The following is a 19207-nucleotide window of genomic DNA, read 5'->3' as shown; positions in this document are numbered from 1 at the left end:
ACCAAAACCAAGTTCATTCAGTCCATCTCCTAGTCAGCGTGGATTTGAGCCAAATCCAAATGAAAGATGCGCACTGGTCAGACCTTGTCCCAGAACTCTCTCCCCCATCCCCACTCCTCTACCTGCAGGCAGAGGAAGGTTCCTCTAATGACCTTAAGTCAGCGACTGAGGCTCTTCCAGCTCCCTGCAGCTCCAGCAGCTGCTGTCTCTGATCAGCCAGCTTTTCTGTTCAAGACTCCTCCCTTTACGAGATCCTGGCAGAGGTGGTTCTTTGGACAAGGGACTCTGTTACTAGTACAGGAGCTAGGCAGCAGAGGCGAGCTGCAGAGCAAGAGTGATGGAGGATGGGGACACACTGACTCATGCATTGCRGGGAGAGTGCAGAACGTACCGTGGCCGCCAGTCCTCAGGGGTCACTGATAGTGATTCTGAAAGACAACACGAAATCAACATGGCAGTTCAGACAGTTCAAGGCAGAGGCCACGCAGACTGTCGGGAAGGCGGAACAGAGACAGGCGTGCGCTTGCACAGACAGAGCCACACGCGCTCCCCCCCGCCCCAGACCCGGCACGAGCGTGCACCGCTGGGTAGGGCCGCACTCAGCCGCGCCGCACTCTCGCACGCCTGCGCATTCACAGCCTCATCCTCGCACGCATCCGCAGCCCCGCTGCATCGCACGCAGGGCCCCGTTCAAAGCCCACTGTCTATTCACGCACCCGCCGGCTGCCGCTCGCTCTGCCATGCGGCCGGACACACGCCACGCACACTCACACATCCAGGCTGGCAGAGACCCCAATTACGTTCACACCTGCTCCAACAGCAGGATGCCTCGGTCTCGGCACCRAGGCTGGGGGCGAGGGGGCCGACTTTCTTGCAGTGAGGATTCACATCTTTTGACCATATTAAATGTTAGGGAGTTGAAACAAACAGCTCAGGAAAGAGGGAGATAATATGTTGTCCTGAGCCTACAGTACCACTCAAGAAGGGAAGAGGCAGCAGAAGATTTATATTTTAGAGGCCACAAACCAAGAGATCAGCTACTCTGACCTCCTGAATAACTCAAGTCATAAAATTGCATGACGTTATCCTTGTAGTGATGCTGATCGCTTGTGTCTTTTCTTCCTTGGATATATCAAAGGATGGAGAACCTGCTAGAGCCTTCAGCAAGCTTCTCCAATGGTTAAGTCATTCTCACTAAAACTGTCTTATTTCTCACTTTAATTTGCCTAAGCTTTTTCCACTTATTAGCTTTTGTCAAACTATTTTAAAGTGAAGAGACCATAAGTGCCTGCAGGTATATCTTYATGGGGTAAAATATTTTTTTGAATCACTTGCTGACCTTCCTTCCTTGGAAAAAGAACTCTAAATCTCACTGTCTGAATCACTTTCCTCTGGATCCTTTCAAGAAAGTGTAGACTACAGAAGTGGGTAAAGCATTATAGTATCACCTTTGTAATGTGAACCATCATTCCCTGCTTGAATATAGAAAAGTTTACATTGATCCTTTTCGCCAGAGCATCACACTGGCAGCCCATGATGAGTTGCACGTTTGCTCTGACTCTTGAACCTCTTTCCAAAGTAACTGCTTGCTGAGATATTTTGTAGTAATTGCCACTGTCCTTCTCTTCTTCCCCTCACATATTTCACTTCATATGATTGACTCATTCAGAAAAAGCAGGTTTTAAATACAGTTTAAGTGGTCCCGATCAGCTTATATTATTTCTGTACTGTCTTGGCTTGTTCTGCTAACCTTTGTTTCGTCAGCTACCTTCCCCTTGGTAGTGATTTGATTTTCACTTAGATGCCTAGCGAGTGTGCAATACCATGAGCATTACTATTAACCTTGAAGGAACATCATCAGATACTTCCTCCTTGGAGAAGGATTCCTCACTAACTGTTTCAAAGATTCCCACTTTACCAATCCTGAATCATTTAACATGTACTTTCCTGAAACTGCATAGTGTTTAGTTAGTGTACAACACTAAATCAACAAATTCACAAAAGCTTAAATCCATCTACATAAACCATGTTGATTTGCCATAATAGTTTGTTCTCCCATTAAGTTGACTGGATAAGGTTTTCCTTCCCAGACTGCAACGTCATGCACAGCCCCAGTAGGTATAGAGTCAGAATGCAGTCCTTGTGCACAAGCAGGACCTTATGTTGTTTCTGTCAGCTCCCAAAGGTACATATATTTGGTGATATGGACTTCTGCAGTAGACTGACAAACCATTACATCTGGGGGTAGGGGCAAGACCTGTTATAGCTCTACCTAGTTATACTCAGGAAAACCTTCCTGCGAAAGGAAAGAACCACGTGGTGGTTGTATGTGAAAGCATACGCGTCTATTCAATTATGTTTATGAGAAAGCAGCCGAGCAACTCTGTCTTTCAGTTCATCATACATAAAATCAGACACTCGCACAAACTGGAGGCACAAACATACACCATACTGCTATGTTGACACCAACATGCATACACATGCAGGACACCCAGCACCACCATGCACTTGTAGTTCACTATCTTATAGCACCGACTCCTACAGCAAAGCCCACTCGCACTACCTACAAGAGCTCCATTTCACACTCAAGCAAAGTAGTGTAGTCCAGTTAGCAAGGGAAGCGATGGGTATTAAAAAAAAGCAACAATGGAGATGGCATTTGTTCACCCATGGCAGAAGGACCCAAGTCCAAGTGCTAGCAGGGAACATTTTTATTCTATATACAGGAGAAGAAGAGAAAGAGTCCCTTGTCTTTGGCATTTCTCTGTTCATCAGTGAACTCAAATGACGCATATCAGGATCCGGAGGAGTCTATGAACAACTGGAAGAATCAAAGAGGGGAATCAGAGAACAAGCATGGAAACTTCACTTCACAGCTTCTGGAATTACTTCCTCAGCTCCAGATCAAGGCAATCAGCAGCATGCAATCCAGCCTACCATCTCTCCTTCTAAAGGAAGGGACTGTTCATTTAACTATGAAATATTTCCTTCCTCTACTCCACTGTGGTTCCCATCCTTCCTCTAAACCTTTCTATTCCATGAAAAAGGGGATCAACCAGAAGAGCCATTAAGGTAGACTATTACAGACTTCTTCAAAAAAGGCCAATTCAGCTCAGCCCACTTGGGAAATTCTATCATGACAACCAGGTATATAGAATATTTTTCATGAGTGAAAAAAATGAAATTGAGTGAGTGGGGAAAGATGGAGACAGAAAGACATGTGAGAAATACTAAAAACAAAGAAATTAACAGTATATGGGAAAGCAGAGTCACAATAAGCAAGAGTCAAAAATACACAGCAGAAGCATGCTGACATCCACAAGTGCCGCCAGCAGGATTGCAGTCTCTGGGGCAACAGAGGCAAATATGGATAGGTTATTGTGGGAGCTGCATCAAGGCACAGAGGGAAGACTGGGGCAGAGGCACCAAGAAAGTAAAACCATTTGCACACACCAGAGTCAAAAACTACAATCTCTTTGGACTCATCCTCTTCTGGGCTGGATACAGCCTGGCAGAGAAGACTTCCTCTCCAAACAGGCAGTGCCTGGTATAAGCTGAGGCACCATCACAGGGGGAAGACCAAATAGGCTCTGCTGTATACCAACACCAGCCACAGCAGTCTGGGTGTTTTCACAGAAAAGGGAAAAACTTCATCAGACACGTGCCACTGGCACCCACTGGAGAGCAGTTCTTTCCCACAAGGGAAAYGTTTCCTTAGGCATGTCATTTGGGAGTTTCTGGTTATGTTCATTCTTTACTCTGCCATTACTTTCTCTTCCTCATAGAGAGACCAGCTACCTAACATGAAAACRTTCCTGGTTACAGATTGCTTCCTAACTCCTCTTTAGGAAAATGTGCAAAGTTGCACAGTGACTGAATAGGAAGGGGATTAAAATTTCCTAATGGGAAAGCAAAGTTGAGTCATTTGAACCTCTAGGCTGGAAAATGTGCTTGAGTTGATTGCAGAAGCAATAAACATGTCTACACAGAGAGAGCAAAATTCCATTTCTCCCACCAGTAATCTTGCAATATTCTCCTAGCCAAAAAACATCTAGACATCCTAGAAGAAACCCGCTCTAACTCACCTTGAAACAGCMTGTGTCAGGAGAAAAGGGCAACTTCAGACTTTGGGACTCCCTACACAGAGGGGAACTGCCTTGAAAGGTGTATGCTCACTCCAGTCCTGTGGTTTTCTGGTGATTTATCTCCTACTTGTGAGCAGAGGTGTTGATATGATTGCTTTAATACATCTGTCAGGTACAAAGTCCTCTTCCCCCAACTTTTGGGTGGAGGTTTGTGCAAAGAAGAGGTCGCCTCTCTACTCCTGAGAGCTGCCTCTGCATCACCTCACCTATACAATGAAACCTCAGTGGACAGCAATGCTCTGGCCTATTTTAACAAATTCCAACAGCCAAAGACTTTATCCACACCAAGCCTTCTATTCCCATCCTACGACCCAGGCAGGTGAAGTCCTGACAAAGTGGCTACCCCAAAATTGGACATATTCCACCTCTCTGCAGAGCAGCCCCTCAGGACTTACCTGGGAACACCAGGAGGAGCACGGTTAGGCCGAGAAGGAACCTGAGGTGGGGGCCCAAAGGGATCAGGAGAGGCACCTGGCCTGGAGGGCACAGGGGGGGCACCACCCAGCGTGGACCCACCAGCAGGAGGTGGCCCAGGAGCCGGGCCTCGGGACCCAGGTCTGGCGGGTGGAACAGCGGGAGCTCTCCTCTGCGGCGTGGGGCTGGATGTAGGAGACCTAACAAACAAACAAAGAGAAAGTTCAACTGCAACAACAGGCCAACAATGTGCCACCATCAGGTCCCCATATGCTGCCTTCACTGTTCCTTCTTTAGTCTTCTGTCACTTCACACACCTCCCTTTGGCTTTTCAAAGCCCACACTAGGCTCCAGCTTGCTTTCAAAGCTACTTCAGGCCCCACCTAATCTAAAGGTCTAGCAGTCTCAACATCCGTAAAACTGTAGTAATCTTACATAGCTTTCAAGGTCTAGAAGCCTCCCAATGCAAACTCCAAGCACTCTTCAACCTCAGGGAGACGAGGGGAGGAGAAGGACTCCCTGTCCCAGTAGGAGGCCCCAGCTAGCCACTAAAGAGGCATCAGGCAGGTCTGTGGGGCTCTCCCCCTGAGCCTCTGGTACCTGCGTCCAGATGGTACGCTCTGCACCTGCAGCCAAGAGTCGTCCACCGGTGGGGGCATTGGGGTGCTGATAGTGCTGGTGTTGATGTCCCCGATGATGTTGAGGGCCTCTTTCAGGGCATGGTACATGCGCAGCATTTCATCACGCCGCTGAGCCTGCTCTGCCGATTCCTCCATCAGCGTGTTTTGGTCACCACAGGAGTACAGGTTTGCCAGCAGCTCCGAATGGATAAAGTCCTTGGTCTGTAAAGGAGCATGAAGAGGGAGTTAGTTTCCACCCTTTYCCCCCCCCCCCGAAAACCTCCATTTTATCTCCACCTCCTCCTTTCAAGCTGCCTGTAGTTTTTCTTCATTCTTTCTTCCCCTCTCTACTTTTCCCCTTCTCCAAGTCTCCCCCATCTCCACAGTGCGATAAGTACATTGTTTATCATGAGGTGCATGATCGTCTTCGGCATGAGGTCTCTGATGGTTTTGTTGACAATTGCCATGTAGGAATCCACCAAGTTCCTGATAGTTTCCACTTGTCTCTCTAGCTGAGGGTCCATGGAATGCATGAAATTGTCTGATCCATTCTCTTCTGTTTCACTGGCCTGCGAGGAAAGGGAGAAACAGGTCAGTTCTTCAGTGCAATATAAAATTAGTATTTTGTGATACAGCTAAGTGAAGAAGGTAAGGAAACATGCAGGAAGTACATGCTACAAACAAAACATTTAGACTTGCATTTTGAGCTGTGATTGCCAGGGCACAGCTCAGCTTTTATAAACTTCTCCAGGTCAGATCCAAGGGACACTAACAGTGAAGCTGCTCTTCAGAGGAAGTTACTACACAAAGGTGAATGGCAATCAGGATTCCTGACTAATATTCATAGGCACTGGCTCTAGAGAATATTCAAAGCTATATTTTTACTTATAATGTTATAGTTTCTTGAAAGCTTCTTCATTTGAGCAGCTTTCCATGCCCAAATTCAGTTTAGATTTGATAATCACTCACCATAAATTAAGCCTCAAGGGCTGACACACTGCATCTTTATCCTCATTACACAAATGAGGAAACAGATACAGAGAGATAAAATAATGGCTCAGTCAGACTGCAGGTTGGTGGAATAACCTAAAAAAATCCTCCAGATCACCTAACTGCAAATCCTGCATCTTAAAATTGCATGCAAGTTTTCCTCCATACTAAGCAGAAGAATCTTTTCACTTTTGCCTGAAATGTATCATTTAACTTTCTGTAATGCAAAACCTGGTGTGTGCTGTTTGACAGCAAACAATCTCCAAAGTTCATCCATTTGGGAACAATTTCAAAGCAGATAAAGCATGAAAGTCTTTCCTGTGTTTCTCAATGCGCTATTCAAAAAAAAAAAAAACAAAAAACAAAAAACAAAAAACAAAAAACCCCCCCCTGAATTTATAAAAAACCCTCTCATTTAAACAGCTCTAGTCTGAAGGACTTGCAGCAACATAGGAGACTGCACTATCATCCTTTATTTTGAGGAACAAAATAGACAAGAAAGGGCAAATTCTTTTCTCCATTTGAGCTTTTCCTGGGAGGATCTTGCATACTCTCAAAGGAATAGAAGGCCTCGCAATCTGAGAAACATAAGGTAAAGGAAGTGGAAGTCAAACAGGACGACTCAAAAAATGAGGATCAAAAAAACAAAACCAAAAACAAGTTTTCAGTGAGATTCAGGAATCATATAAAAAGGGAGAAATAAAAAGAGAAAAAAGGAAAACTCAAATCAAGAACAGAAACAAACGGCAGCAGTCCAACAGAAGGTACAAAGAGGGAGAAGAAGCAAATGCCTCTCAGGAAATGGTGACAAAAGGAAAAAACAAAAGAGAACTATCTGGTGAGAGCCCCAGGGGACAACACAGGCAGAGAGGATGAGACTTACTTTGTCCTTGTCCTGGCAGGCCAGTTTGAGCACATGTAAAAAAAATTAAAACAAAAAGGGACAAAAATAAAAAAAGAACTTTAGTTGGTCTCAGAGTTTGGAGAAGAACTTCTTTATAGCACTGAACAGAGACGATCATACCCACCAAAAACATATAGGTACCTACATTACCCTGGAACACAAACAAATGAACTGTTTACCTAAACTGAAAATCAGGACGGGAACCTTTGCAAATGAAATTACATTATTAGCAACAAAGGGCAAGTTACTTACCTACAAAGGCTATTTGTTACTTCTTACATAGGGAATTGAGATGGTCATAAACCAGAGATCACCCTGTTCCTATATCAAACCACTCTGTTTCCTCACCAATAGGTGGCATGTGTCCTTTAGGAGCATTCATTTACAGTGCTCAGTCTGGTCCAAAGCCCATTTGAAGTTATGTCACTGATAAGGACCAATGTCCCTAATTCCCAATTTATGTTTTTTAATCTTGCATCAGTTTGTCAGGAAATGAATTAAGACAAAAAAAACCCCTTCAAGTTTAACAGGAAAGATGAATGCAAAAGGTCTATTGGAAGCAACAAAAAACAAGCAGATAAGCAATTATTGCTTTTCTAACGGGGAAACTATTTACAGAAGCTTCCCCTCACACAGAGGGACAGGAAAGCTTTGAACAGGAACATACCACACTTCTCTAGAAGACACTCAAAGCAGAGCAGAATGCTGACAGTAAAAGAGTTGTGGGAAAAGGCTATGGGAAGAGATCAGAAGTCTTGCTAAAGTAGTACATTGAGATATTTAAAAAGCCATAAAAAAAAAAAATCACAGAAAAACCCTTCCTGATTGGGAGGGGAAAAAGAACAGGAAAATAACTGCTGAAAAAATTGAGAGACTCCTAACCTGGCTGTACAGCACCAGTACTGAGAAGGAATGGTGCCTTTGCTCAGCAGACACAAACCACCTAGTAGTGAGGTAGTTAAATACATTCCTTATGCCGGGACATGTCCGCCCTCCCCAGTAAACCTTTGAGTTTTATTGCCAACAGAACAAGAGAGCTGGAAGGGTTCATCAAGGCAGTCTTTGCCTACTTTCTCTCCCCTTTGAAGTTGCCAGTTGTATTATCCCAAATTTCCTCAAAGGAAGCACCAGCACATACCAAAAGTTTAGATTTGTTCCAGAATATCCCCAGTCCAGGAAAGAGACAAAACCTTCACAGGCTTATTTTTAAACTCAAGAGGATGCAGGTCAGTTATCCTTCCCGAGACACATGCTCTGTTCCTTCCCATCCCGTTGCTATGATTGTAACTTACCCCAACACGCTCCGGGTAGACTCCTGCACGAAGGAAGGAAGCCTTCCAGCTATCCACCTCCTCCTGGGTCTCACAGGCCAGCTCCAGCTGCCGGTAGTCCTTGTAAACATTCCTGGAAGACAAAACACTTTACCCTTCTCCATAGCAAAACAGGCATTTGCCCATATTTGACAAAGATGTTAAATGACCAGTGTATCCTCCTATTATCTTAAGGTAGATACACTTTTAGTCCCTTCCTAGCATCTTCATGGTGGCCCTACAGAGGGGAAAGGAAATGAGTTTTTCATGAGCAAGTCTGACTACTGCTGTTCAGTTTCCCCTCAAGACTCCAGCCCTGTCCTGAAAATACTGATTTGATGGGGCCTGAAAGAGATTCCCCTTTTAGTTCTACTTACTGCTGGCCTTCTCCAACCAACCCAAGTCCCCTGTCTCCTATGGCTTTCCCTATTCATTCACTTGAGGGGAAAAAAAAAAAAGTTGGATTCTAAATACGTGTTCCAGTCATGGCCAGGCCCAGGTAACCACACCAAATAGCTGAAAACTAGGATCACACTGCAGAGCATGCTTTGGTGGAGAAAGAAAACAGCACACAGCTGTAAGACCAGAAGGAATGAAGCCAGACTTCTCTCAACAACATTTCCTCCTACTGATCATCCTTAAAGGATATGCGCATCCTCCTTGGACTCCTTGCCATCTAATTTTATAAAAATCTTATCTCTAGCTTCAACAGCTTGGTGTGTTTGGAGACATTAGCGCACCTCTGTTCAGTGTTGAAGAGAGCAAAGATGTGTTTGCTGGACATGAAGCCTTTCTCAACATCTCGCAGTTTCAGGTTATCCACCGGTAGCATATATTTCTTCTCCTTCTCCTGAAAAGGGGATTGGTAACAAGTCACTCACTGCTCCAAAGTCCCTATTCAGTCAGCAGTGCAGATCCCATATGACCACTGGGGAAGCATTCCCAACCCACGTCCCCTGCTCCCATAAGTCAGTCAGAAAAAGGCACCTCTAAAAACCAAGGTTTGCYTGTCCTGACCACTTTTGGGCTCTGGTTCAACAACCCTGCTCCAATAACTCCTCCAGGTGAAAGCCAGAAGCAGGGCACTCTGTCCCAGTTCTCCCACACTGCAGTCAACATCGAGGTCCTTGCCACTTGGCTCCCTCTTCTTGGCACGGGGTCCGTCATCCCCAAGGCCCTCACAGGCTGTTTGACACCCAGAGCACATCTGTCTGGAAAAGGCTCCCCATAACTGCTCTCAGGAGGATGCTAACACAGCCCTGCTGTGCTGCCTCGCCGAGGAGCTGGTTTGAGGGGAYGCAGGGGACTAGTTTTCCTGTTACCCTTGACACATCAGTCCACAAAGCTGGACATCTCCATCCCCTCCAAAAAAACCCAAGAAAACCCACATATACACCTCCAAACAGAGCACCCTCAGCCCTACTTACCTCCTTGGGGAAGCAGTCAAAGAGCCCCTCGTGCTCCATGAAAGAGTACCAAGAGCAGCACCCCGCAAGCCCCACTCCCGCCACCTCCCGAAGCGATTGGTAAAATGCATGGCCCTAAACACCAGCTCCCTACACTCCCTCGCAAATGGGCCTCCCACGCCTGCTGTGGCACCCCCACGAGGCTCAGCCAGCGGGGGACATGCCAGCCCTGCTCCAACAGCCTATGAGCAGGTCATCACTTGCTCCATGTTATGACCCACTCGAGGGCCCTGGCACCAAGAAGGGCTCTCAGCATGAGTCCTGTTATCTCCTCAAGTCAGTCTGCCACACAGCTCTCACTGCCATACTGTCATCTCTTCATTTTCTTATTTTCATTACTAAAACCTATGTTCCGGGTCCAAAAAGAGCCAGTCACTTGATACAGAACCTGAGTTGACACAGAACTTAAGGACTATCAACTTAAATTTATCTCTAACCAATAAAGTATTTTAAGCAAGAATAAATATGCATCAGTAGATTAAACAGCAGCTCTGACTGCAATAATGCAGGATACTGTAAGGCTGCCTAAAGGCCTCCTATGTTGAAAATAATCAAATAACTGTCTTCACTAATGAAAATCTCATGCTCTGAGCAGTCAGAAGCTCAAGCAAAATAAGCACTTTATCACCTGGTGAATGTTAAAAACCAAAATCTAAAATTCTAGAAATGACTAGTCTCAGACATCTTCAGGCAACTATTTTTCAGAGTAACAGCATCCACGGCCTTATGGTTTGGTTCCTATCTGATACTTCCAACCAAACATATAGGACATGGCACTCAAAACTAAATCCAACATTTTTAGTCCTAGGTGCCCTCTTTAAACAAAAAGAAAAACACAAACTTGATTTTAATTTTGACATTAACATTCAGAAACTAAGCTAGAAGTCATTTTCTCCCCTTAGTTTCAAATCTGGATCTACAGGAAATTAACAGAAGTGAGTTTGGATTGAGGTTCCCATTTTAAACATCCAGTTTCCAGCTGGACATTATACCCCAAAATAACAAAAGAGGGAGCCATCACACTGATCTCCAAAAGGCAGAAAGCATCTATCCAAGACTCCGGTGGAAGCATGGCATACTCATGTATGACTGTCCCCTTCTGAGCAACTAGTACGTCTGTAAAGCTCTCTTGACTGGAAACAAGAAAATGTGATCGCTCACAGGGGAAATGAGAAGGGAAAGGAAAGATGGTCAGTGAGCAAAGATACTAAAAATCTAACTAGAAGAAAAAGGCAGGGCAGAGCAGCAGATAAGGATGGCAAAGGTGCTGAGCTCCAACACTCAGAGGATGGCAAGTCCAGCCTAACATCCTCCTAAGTCTCAGTTAAATTGACCTGAGTTTGCCAAGGACACCAAGCCCTACACAGCTCACACATGCCCTAAAGATCAAACTATACTGGTCCATTAGAACATTTACATAACAAGGACATCCTAGAAACCAGTATCTAGAAAAATACAGCAAGATATCACTTGTGTAGCTACCAAACCCCCCATTCTCTTCCACTGAAGACACTGGGTTATAAAGGCAAGAGAAGTCTTCACCTCCAGCTTTCTATTACTTTCAGGCATTATTGTGCTGCTTTAGGCTGAACTAGTGTCCGAGAAGTGCAGCACACCAACTGCTGAGCCCTAGGCAAGCCGGCCCATCCCACTGCAGCCTCACTCAGCTGGAACTCCCTTCACACCCCACCGATGGGGTCTCTGGGCTAGTCAGAAATAATGCATGTGGAAAGCTATCTGGGAAAAGCTATTCCATAGTGTTAGAACCACATCATTCCATAGAAATTTAGCAATAAAGTCATTCAGGAAACAGTCAAATGATGAGGGCATCCCATGTCCCAGATGTGGAAATACATGTTCTTTGCCAGAGTTGTTTTGTCTTTCACCCTTTCAGAGCTCTTGCATAAATGCTTCCATGTGATCAAGACAACACTGTTTCTGCATGCTCATCTTTCCGTATACCAGAGGCAAGATGTGTACATCTGTCTGCCAGCAAAAAGTTCCAGTTCTCTGGCTCCGAGGTAGAGAGAACAATCAAAGGGAGGACACTGTGCAAGGCAACAACGTCCCAGTCCATGCATTTTGCAGGGCAATGAACAGTGCAAGGAGCCCCTGCTGCTCTCCATCTCCCCACACCTCCCCCCTTCRAGCTCCCACTTCAGTCTTTCCAGCTTCTCAGTTTTCAGTCCAGCCTGTTTTATATCAACACTCTGACTTCATTTCCTGAATGCAGAGACAGGAAAGTGTGGAACGAGCTGCCAAGGGCTGAGCCTCTCAAAACTCTGGCTGAGCCTTCTGCCCATATGTTAGCAATCTGGCAGTATGTGCTCTGGCTGAACAGCATCCTGGCCAAAAGGGGAAGAGGGCTTCTCTCTCTAGTTTAACACATTTGGAGGGGGAAGAGAAGGAAGAGGAAGAAGAGCCAGCGCACACTGAGATGGGAAAGGGAGTTTGTGCGATACTATATTCAAAGCCCTCAGCTTGATCCCAAGAGGCTTGTGTTGCTCATAAGGTATCTCCTCCTGGCCACAAGACAGAAAACAAGCAGAAAAAACCCACAGACAGAACTATCGCTCAGCAGCAGAATACAGGTTCTGTGAAATGAGTGCATTGGCTGTGAATTAATCTGTACAGCCACCAGGCCAAGGAGAGGTAGAGAAGCGGTAGAAGCACTCAGACTGGCAGTATGAAACAAAACACAAATGCCCAAATACTGGCAAGAGAATATTGCGGGCACAGGGTTAGCTACCCCTAATCCAGGCTACTGTTCCTAACAGGAGTTGCACCACTTGCATGAAGAACTACAGAAAGAGATGACTGCAAGCTACTTGCACAGGCAGGATAAGTGCCTGAGGACTACCCCTCACCCCTAACAGTGTAGACACAGCCGTAGGGCTCTGTACTTCACACCTACCACCACAAAAAGACACTGCCAGGAAAGATCAGGATCCAGTTGTGGAACATGAAGCATAACAGCAGGAGAAGAGAAAGGGATGCTTCAGTTGCAGCTTGATGACCCTACACATACCTTTATTTTGGCCAAGTTCAAGAGACTGGCTTTGGCTAGAGGCAGTAATGGTCTGCACTATCACCTAAATATTCATTGCTTTCCTCTAGGAAATAGCCTCCAAGAAATCCAGAAGACTCAGCAGGCCAGCCTGAGCCAAAGCAGTTCCTTCATTCAACTGGACTTTCTCAATAGCAAGTTAAAATTTCCTGCTCTTGGATACATGTGAAGTGAAGCTGACAGATGCATGTGTAGGCTCCCCTGAGGTTGGAAATTGGCACTTGCAGTAAAGAAAGTAATTGGCAGAATTATTAGGTCTCAGTTTGAGTTTGGAGCACAGATAAACTAATTAAAGGTTTCCCTGTGGCTGTTATAACAAACACCACTTTTTGCACAGAGACGAGGGTCTGTGGTATGGGAGAAGGAGCATTACCATTGTTTTAATTGGTGGCCCTGTGAAATTAGAAGCAATTCATCAGGCTTAAACCTCTTAGTCTCCTTTCCTTCTTGTAAGTGTAGAGTGCTGTGGGTAAATAAATCTGCCCCAGAGATGGCTGGAACTTCAGTCAGCTCATTTGCGTTCAACTCATGCATGGTATTTTGGAGTCTCCTGCAATAAGACCCTACCCGAGTGGAAAAATATTAGTATTATAATTAAGAATATACACACTGAAGTTGGTTAAGCATTTTAACTAGGAACCCCCCCCCCCCCCAAAAACAAGACCTTGCCAACCACTCATCTGCTTCTTGCCTTTGCAAAGAAAATCCACATTAGAAGAGCTATATTCCTGAGCTGTGGTTTTTCCAGGAAGCCTCAGTCACTCAAAATATGCATGTCTCAAGAACATCTTCCCAAAACACAGTCCACCTGCCTCACTTTTTCCCCTCAGAGCATAATTTACTGGTCACTGTGTGGTCACTGCTCTGAACTGCAAAGCAGCCATAATGGCTTGTTTACATAGGAAAGCTAGATCGGTTTAACATCACACCCTAAGATTTTAAGCTGATTTAGTTCAAAAGTTCTGTAGACACTAGACCTGGACTCATGGGATTAAATACAACCATCACTGTTGGCTCAGTGAGCACAATAGTAATCAACTGCATGCATGTTCCTCACCTGCTCAAAACTGCAAAAACAGACATCAGCTGAAATAATATGCAGATTTAAACATGTAGCTAGTGAATGGATGGCCAAAGCCAGCTGCGTTCACCCCTCGGAGGCCATTAGAGGGTGCATCAGAAAACACAGGCAGAAACTGTGTGGCTTAAGAACTAAAGAGGCCGCCGTGCCCAGACCTCCACTGTTGTGACCTCCGTAAGGTCAGCCGCCGCAAAGGACGGGCACGCACTCCTTCCCACGCCTGCCCCTGCGCCAGGGCAGAGATGAACCAACACCAAGTATTCGACTTGCTTTGATGAGGCAAAGTGTGACACATGTGCAGAGTGTTGCACACCCCTGGGAAAAGGAGCGGCTCAGTTATTCTTCCCCAGTGCATGGTTAGGGCCAAAGTGGGAGGTTCCAGGTATTCATATTTTTGGCCATAAATTTTAACTGTCCACCASTATACACACAAGAAAAAGGGATCCTGGAAGAGAGACGTGCAGCGTACATAAAGCCCTCTTTATCCCTGCAGCACCAGGGAGAGAGGGAGCGAACCACATGGGCTAGAGAACATCTGGAATCGCTACATGGGAGCCAAGCGCCGCAGAAGGAGACGGCATTCCTCAAGTTTCCAGGCGAGGTAGGGAACCTTCCTTTCCCCCACGCAACCTTATCCGTCAGACGGCTCACTTCCTGCCAACCTCTGGCCTTCCCAGCAGCCAGCAAGCTCCTCCCTCGAGTCTAGTTAGCTTTCCACTGCCACGTCAATTGAGGCAGAAGGACAGAAGGGAAGCAAGAAGGGAGGGAGCAAAAACCAGAAGAGGGAGGGAAGGCTCAGCGAGTGCCAGACATGGTGGGGGGAGAAAAGGAGGGGATGCGGATTGCTCCTGCAGTAGCCGGAGGCTAGCTGCAAAGGCAGCTGGCCAAGGCGGGTCAAAGGACTCTTGTTGAGGGCTTGGAAGCAAAGGCYGGTCTTGTTTGCGCTTTGCTCTGGACCCCAGGCAAGGGCTGTTCTTCAGGACAGAGCTGGGCCGGAGGAGATGAAGGTGCATGGGGCCTGGGAATCCTCCCGCCCAGAACCACCAACTGCTGCGCCAGACGCAGGGGGGAGAAAAAGGGTTGAATGAAGCAATGAGTTCTGCACACCTGGGTGACGGCCAAAGCTTCAGCATTTCCTCCCTGAACAGCAGTAATTGATTGTTTTTTTTTTCCCCTCCTCCCTCTTTCCACAAAGGTGCAGCACGCCCAGGTGGAAACCAGGTACCAGCCTCCCGACACCAGCGCTGGAAGAGAAAAGGGCTTGGAAGCTTGCTCGAAATTGGAAACATGCAGGGAGCAACATCTTTTTTTCCCAGCTGCCGAAGGAGGATGTTTCTTCAATCGGGACCTGGACTTTCTCTCACCCCATCTCTGTCCCCAAAACCCCATCCCAAAGGCAGGGAGGGGAAAGGACTAATAAGCTGCTGATAGCCGGAGAGCAGATCACAGAGGCTCCACTCCGTCTGCCCAGTGTTCAGACTACCTGTTCAGGACTACGAGATTGTACAGTAGTCTGCACATTGGTTAGGCTGTGCTGGGATACACCACACACTGCCAGTGCTGCACGGGGATGGAAACACCTGCACGGCAGAGGGACACGCTTGGAGAGGGTGGGCTGTGGGCAGCTGCATGCAAGCTTCACCTGTGTCTAAACCTGCAAGGATATAACCCTGCAGAGCCATGCTTGATGGTCACTTTTACCTGCCTCTTCACCAGCCTACTCACACCCCTCCTGTCACTCCTTCTCCCTCTCCTCTACTCCCTTCTTTGCAATCATTTCTTTCAGTTTCACGCACTTGTCCCAGGGACAGATGTGTTCATGACTGCTTGTTTCATATGCTGAACTTTGCCATAAAATGCACAGTTGGAGACAAGGGCCTGAATGAGTTACAGCTGCACYGCGTCTTGCTACCTGGGAAGGGAGGATCAAGCAGAGAAAAGTGACTGAAGAAAGGGGATTTCACTTCATGAAGAATGCTGACCATTAATAAAGAAAAAACCCACAAAGGACTGAAAGTTGGAGGTTTGGATGCTCTGGAAGTTGTGTTTGCTTTGATGTTTGTCTGGAAAAGAAAGACGAGAAACAGCGAGTGAAAGAACAAATAAGGACTGAGCAAGACAAGAGAGTAAGATATTATTCATGATAAAACATGCACGTGTGCAAGAGAATGACTGACTGAATGAAAAAAAAAGAAAAGGACAAAGAACGAACATGTTTCAGAGCCCGAGACCAGTGTGAAAGTGGCACAGGATGAACCTCGGAGCAAACATACTTCTATGGTCTTAAAACAAACCAGGTACAAAAACTGAGCTGCAACTGGGCCAGCCACAGTCACCACCCCGTTACAGCAACTTTCTGATGACTTGTGGGGCTTTAAGCATTAGAGCAAAGAAAAGATTTCCACTGGCTGAGTTGGGCCTCAAGGACATAAATTGCTTGGGATGGGGTGGGAAAAACAATCTCATTATTGATTTATTTATTTCTAACTAGAATTAGGTAGAAGCCACTGACAGCAGAGTAAGTGACAGTCTAATGACTGTGAATAAGGTCACATTTTCCCCTAGACAGGAGAAAGTACCTTTCTACCTCAAGCAAAAGAGAAGGAAGGCACGAGGACAGCAAAAGATCCCAAGCACTGATCCAGTAGGAATCAGTATGACACAAAGAATATGAAATATTCCCCCATCACATAAATACCTGAAAGTGCCTAAAACTGCACCCACCCCTCCTGTACACACACACACACTCAAATGCACCGACATCGCACACATCACACTGCAATACTCTTACACAAGCAAATAAGGTCATATTCCTCTCATGCAGTCACCTGTTACTATAAGCCCCAAACTTCTAGTACATGATTTACCTGAGTAAGGGCAGAAGGTCCCATCTGTATTGTACRTTCACACAAATTCCCAAAGGAAGCAGCAGATATATCCCCCACTCCTGCACACAGGGGCACACACAGGCACGGGCACTCAGCAGAAACGGTCACTCTTGCAGAACGGAGAGCCCGGGGTCCCCTCCAGCAGGCATTAAGCTTTACTAATGGGAACCACTAAGCACAGCGCTCGTTACAGCTCCTCTACGAGGTCCCTATCACCAGCAACTCTAGCCCRGCTCACTGCCCCTCTTTCCCTGCTGGAGGGGAAGCGAGTCCTGCAGAGAAGGCGGCACTGGGGCTTTCGTAAGGGAGTCAGGCAGAAGGACTAGWCTAATTCAGTTCTTGCATCGTGTCTGCGGCGGTGCTCGCCGAGCAGCCAGCCGGCACGCGGGAGCGCTGTGCTGCTGCTCCGGCCCTGGGGACCCGGTGGCCTCCCCGAGTGAGGGGATCGCGCTCCGTGTCAGCGGCAGGCACCGGCGCAGGGTCCTCCCCGCCTCCCCCCGCCAGCGCAACCCCACCGCGTGCAGGCATCTCCGAAGGGTCTCCAGGTCTTGGGCAGCCAGTGCTATGTGGGGCCGCTCTCCATGGGGCCAGTGTTTGACTCATTGAAAGGAGACAGGAAGAAAAACAGAGAACCCAAACGCACACACATACATGAAAAAAAGAAAAGCCCTTGGCAGCCAGGCAGAGCAGGGAGCCAATTTTCCACCCCCGCTGGCCCGCTGGCTCCCTTCCCCTCCCAGCGCACTCCTTCAGGCCCCTGCAGAGCACCAGCAGCCGCGTCCTCGCTAACACGCGATGCTGGGCCCTTTAAGGCATTTTAAGTTTCAGTTCGTTTCTTCAGAGGGGAGGAAAAACAAGCGAGCATTGCGGAAAGGCTGGTATTTCACTAATGGGGTCCAGATGTCTCCAGCGCTCAGACTCTGGGCCCGGGCTCACGAAACGGGGCAGGGAGGGACGGCGCGCCCCACTCCCCCCTCGGCTTGCCGGCGGGGCTAGCCCAGCCTTCGCCCCGATCCCAGCGCACGCGGGTTGCCCCCGCTCCTTCCCCCGTCGCTGCCCCCAACTCCGCTGCGGGCGCTTCCAGCYGCACAGGACACGCTCGCTTCCCTCATTTCCTCTGGACGCTTGCCAGAGCTCAGGGGATCTGGGGCAAGAGCCCACCGGAGTCGAGTTGGGAAGGAGGGGGGTGGCTTTGTCTGCCTGGAGTTTAAAGGAAGAAAGATCACGGTATACAGCCTTTATAAAACACACACACACACACACACACACACACACACACACGAGAGGATTGCAGGAGCCTTGGAGGATGCCAGGCCTCCTCCCGAGCTGGTGGGGAAGGCGAGGACGGGGACAGACCGACAGGGGACCCTTGCTCGACAGAGGGCCGCGCACGGCGGCAGGCTCTGAGCCGGAGCCAGCTCCCTGCGGGACCGAGGTTTAGCAGGGGGATCCCCACGCTCGCGGCTCTCCAAGCCGCCCCTCAAATGCACCAACTTTTAGCCCCGCTCAGCTACGGAGTCCAGGGGGAAGCTGCTTCCTTTCATCCCAGCAGTGGCCACAGATCAAGAAGCTGAATGTGAGGTGGGGGAAGGGGGGAAAAAAATAAGAAACAAAAACATGCTCCCCTTTCCCCTCTGCTCCCACCCAGTTAAAAACAAAGGCTCCTTTCTCAGAGGCTGCTCGAGCCTCGGCAGCACTGGGTCTCCTGTGTTTGTTTAAGGGATGCTGGCTGGCAGGGCACTGCTTTAATTAGGCAGCTCTACCTCTCGCCATACAGAGGGGAAGCGGTGCAGACCTCCAGCTGCTGCCCACCCCCAAAGCTGCCCTCCCTCAGGAGGGAAGGGACAGCCAACCCTCACCCCATCAGCTGGGATCTATCAACAGCTTACACACCCCCACTGCAGCCCTCCCACTCCCCCGGGGAAGAACAGGCAGTTCTCATCATCTCTGCAATACAGATGTAGCAGCTGGCTTTGATTTAAACCACTCAATGTTCATAACCACCCGACCTGCCTATGTAACCTGGAGGACAGCAAAGCATCCCCCAGCAGCTCTGAATGCAAAGGTCTTGCAGCAGAGACGCACTGATGTAGCAAAAGCTATTCCAGTGCCTGGGTCTTTAACGGAGAGATTGCTGCCTGCTCAGCCATAGCGGCACTATAGCAGTCTCCATGCGGAAGATGATATTTGGAGGATGACTCATCACCATCTTTGTCATCATTTCCACCTGCTTGAAAATGGACAGACCCACTCAAATCAGCAAGAGAAGAATGGGTCTGGCTGCAGTTCCCAGGCATACCACTTAGACAAAGAATAAATAAA

At 47.6% G+C, this 19207-nt stretch overlaps 1 protein-coding gene across 3 annotated transcripts in view; it reads right to left on the bottom strand.

Annotated features, from left to right (window-relative positions):
* Nucleotides 1-19207, bottom strand: part of DNM1 (dynamin 1) — a 52683-nt gene that overhangs the window by 5849 nt on the left and 27627 nt on the right. For all 3 annotated transcript variants that reach the window (XM_026059737.1, XM_026059738.1, XM_026059739.1), the window contains 6 exons: nt 9124-9233; nt 8366-8477; nt 7053-7064; nt 5578-5748; nt 5160-5401; nt 4541-4759 (listed from right to left, as the gene is read on the bottom strand). In XM_026059737.1, coding sequence (XP_025915522.1) covers nt 4541-4759; nt 5160-5401; nt 5578-5748; nt 7053-7064; nt 8366-8477; nt 9124-9233 — 866 coding nt within the window. The remainder of the gene's footprint in view (nt 1-4540; nt 4760-5159; nt 5402-5577; nt 5749-7052; nt 7065-8365; nt 8478-9123; nt 9234-19207) is intronic.

This window comes from Apteryx rowi, unplaced genomic scaffold (assembly GCF_003343035.1).
Source record: "Apteryx rowi isolate R43461 unplaced genomic scaffold, aptRow1 scaffold_16, whole genome shotgun sequence".
NCBI lineage: Eukaryota > Metazoa > Chordata > Aves > Apterygiformes > Apterygidae > Apteryx > Apteryx rowi.
The sequence above is the reverse complement of the archived record's forward strand: the minus strand, read 5'-3'. Positions and strand labels throughout refer to the sequence as shown.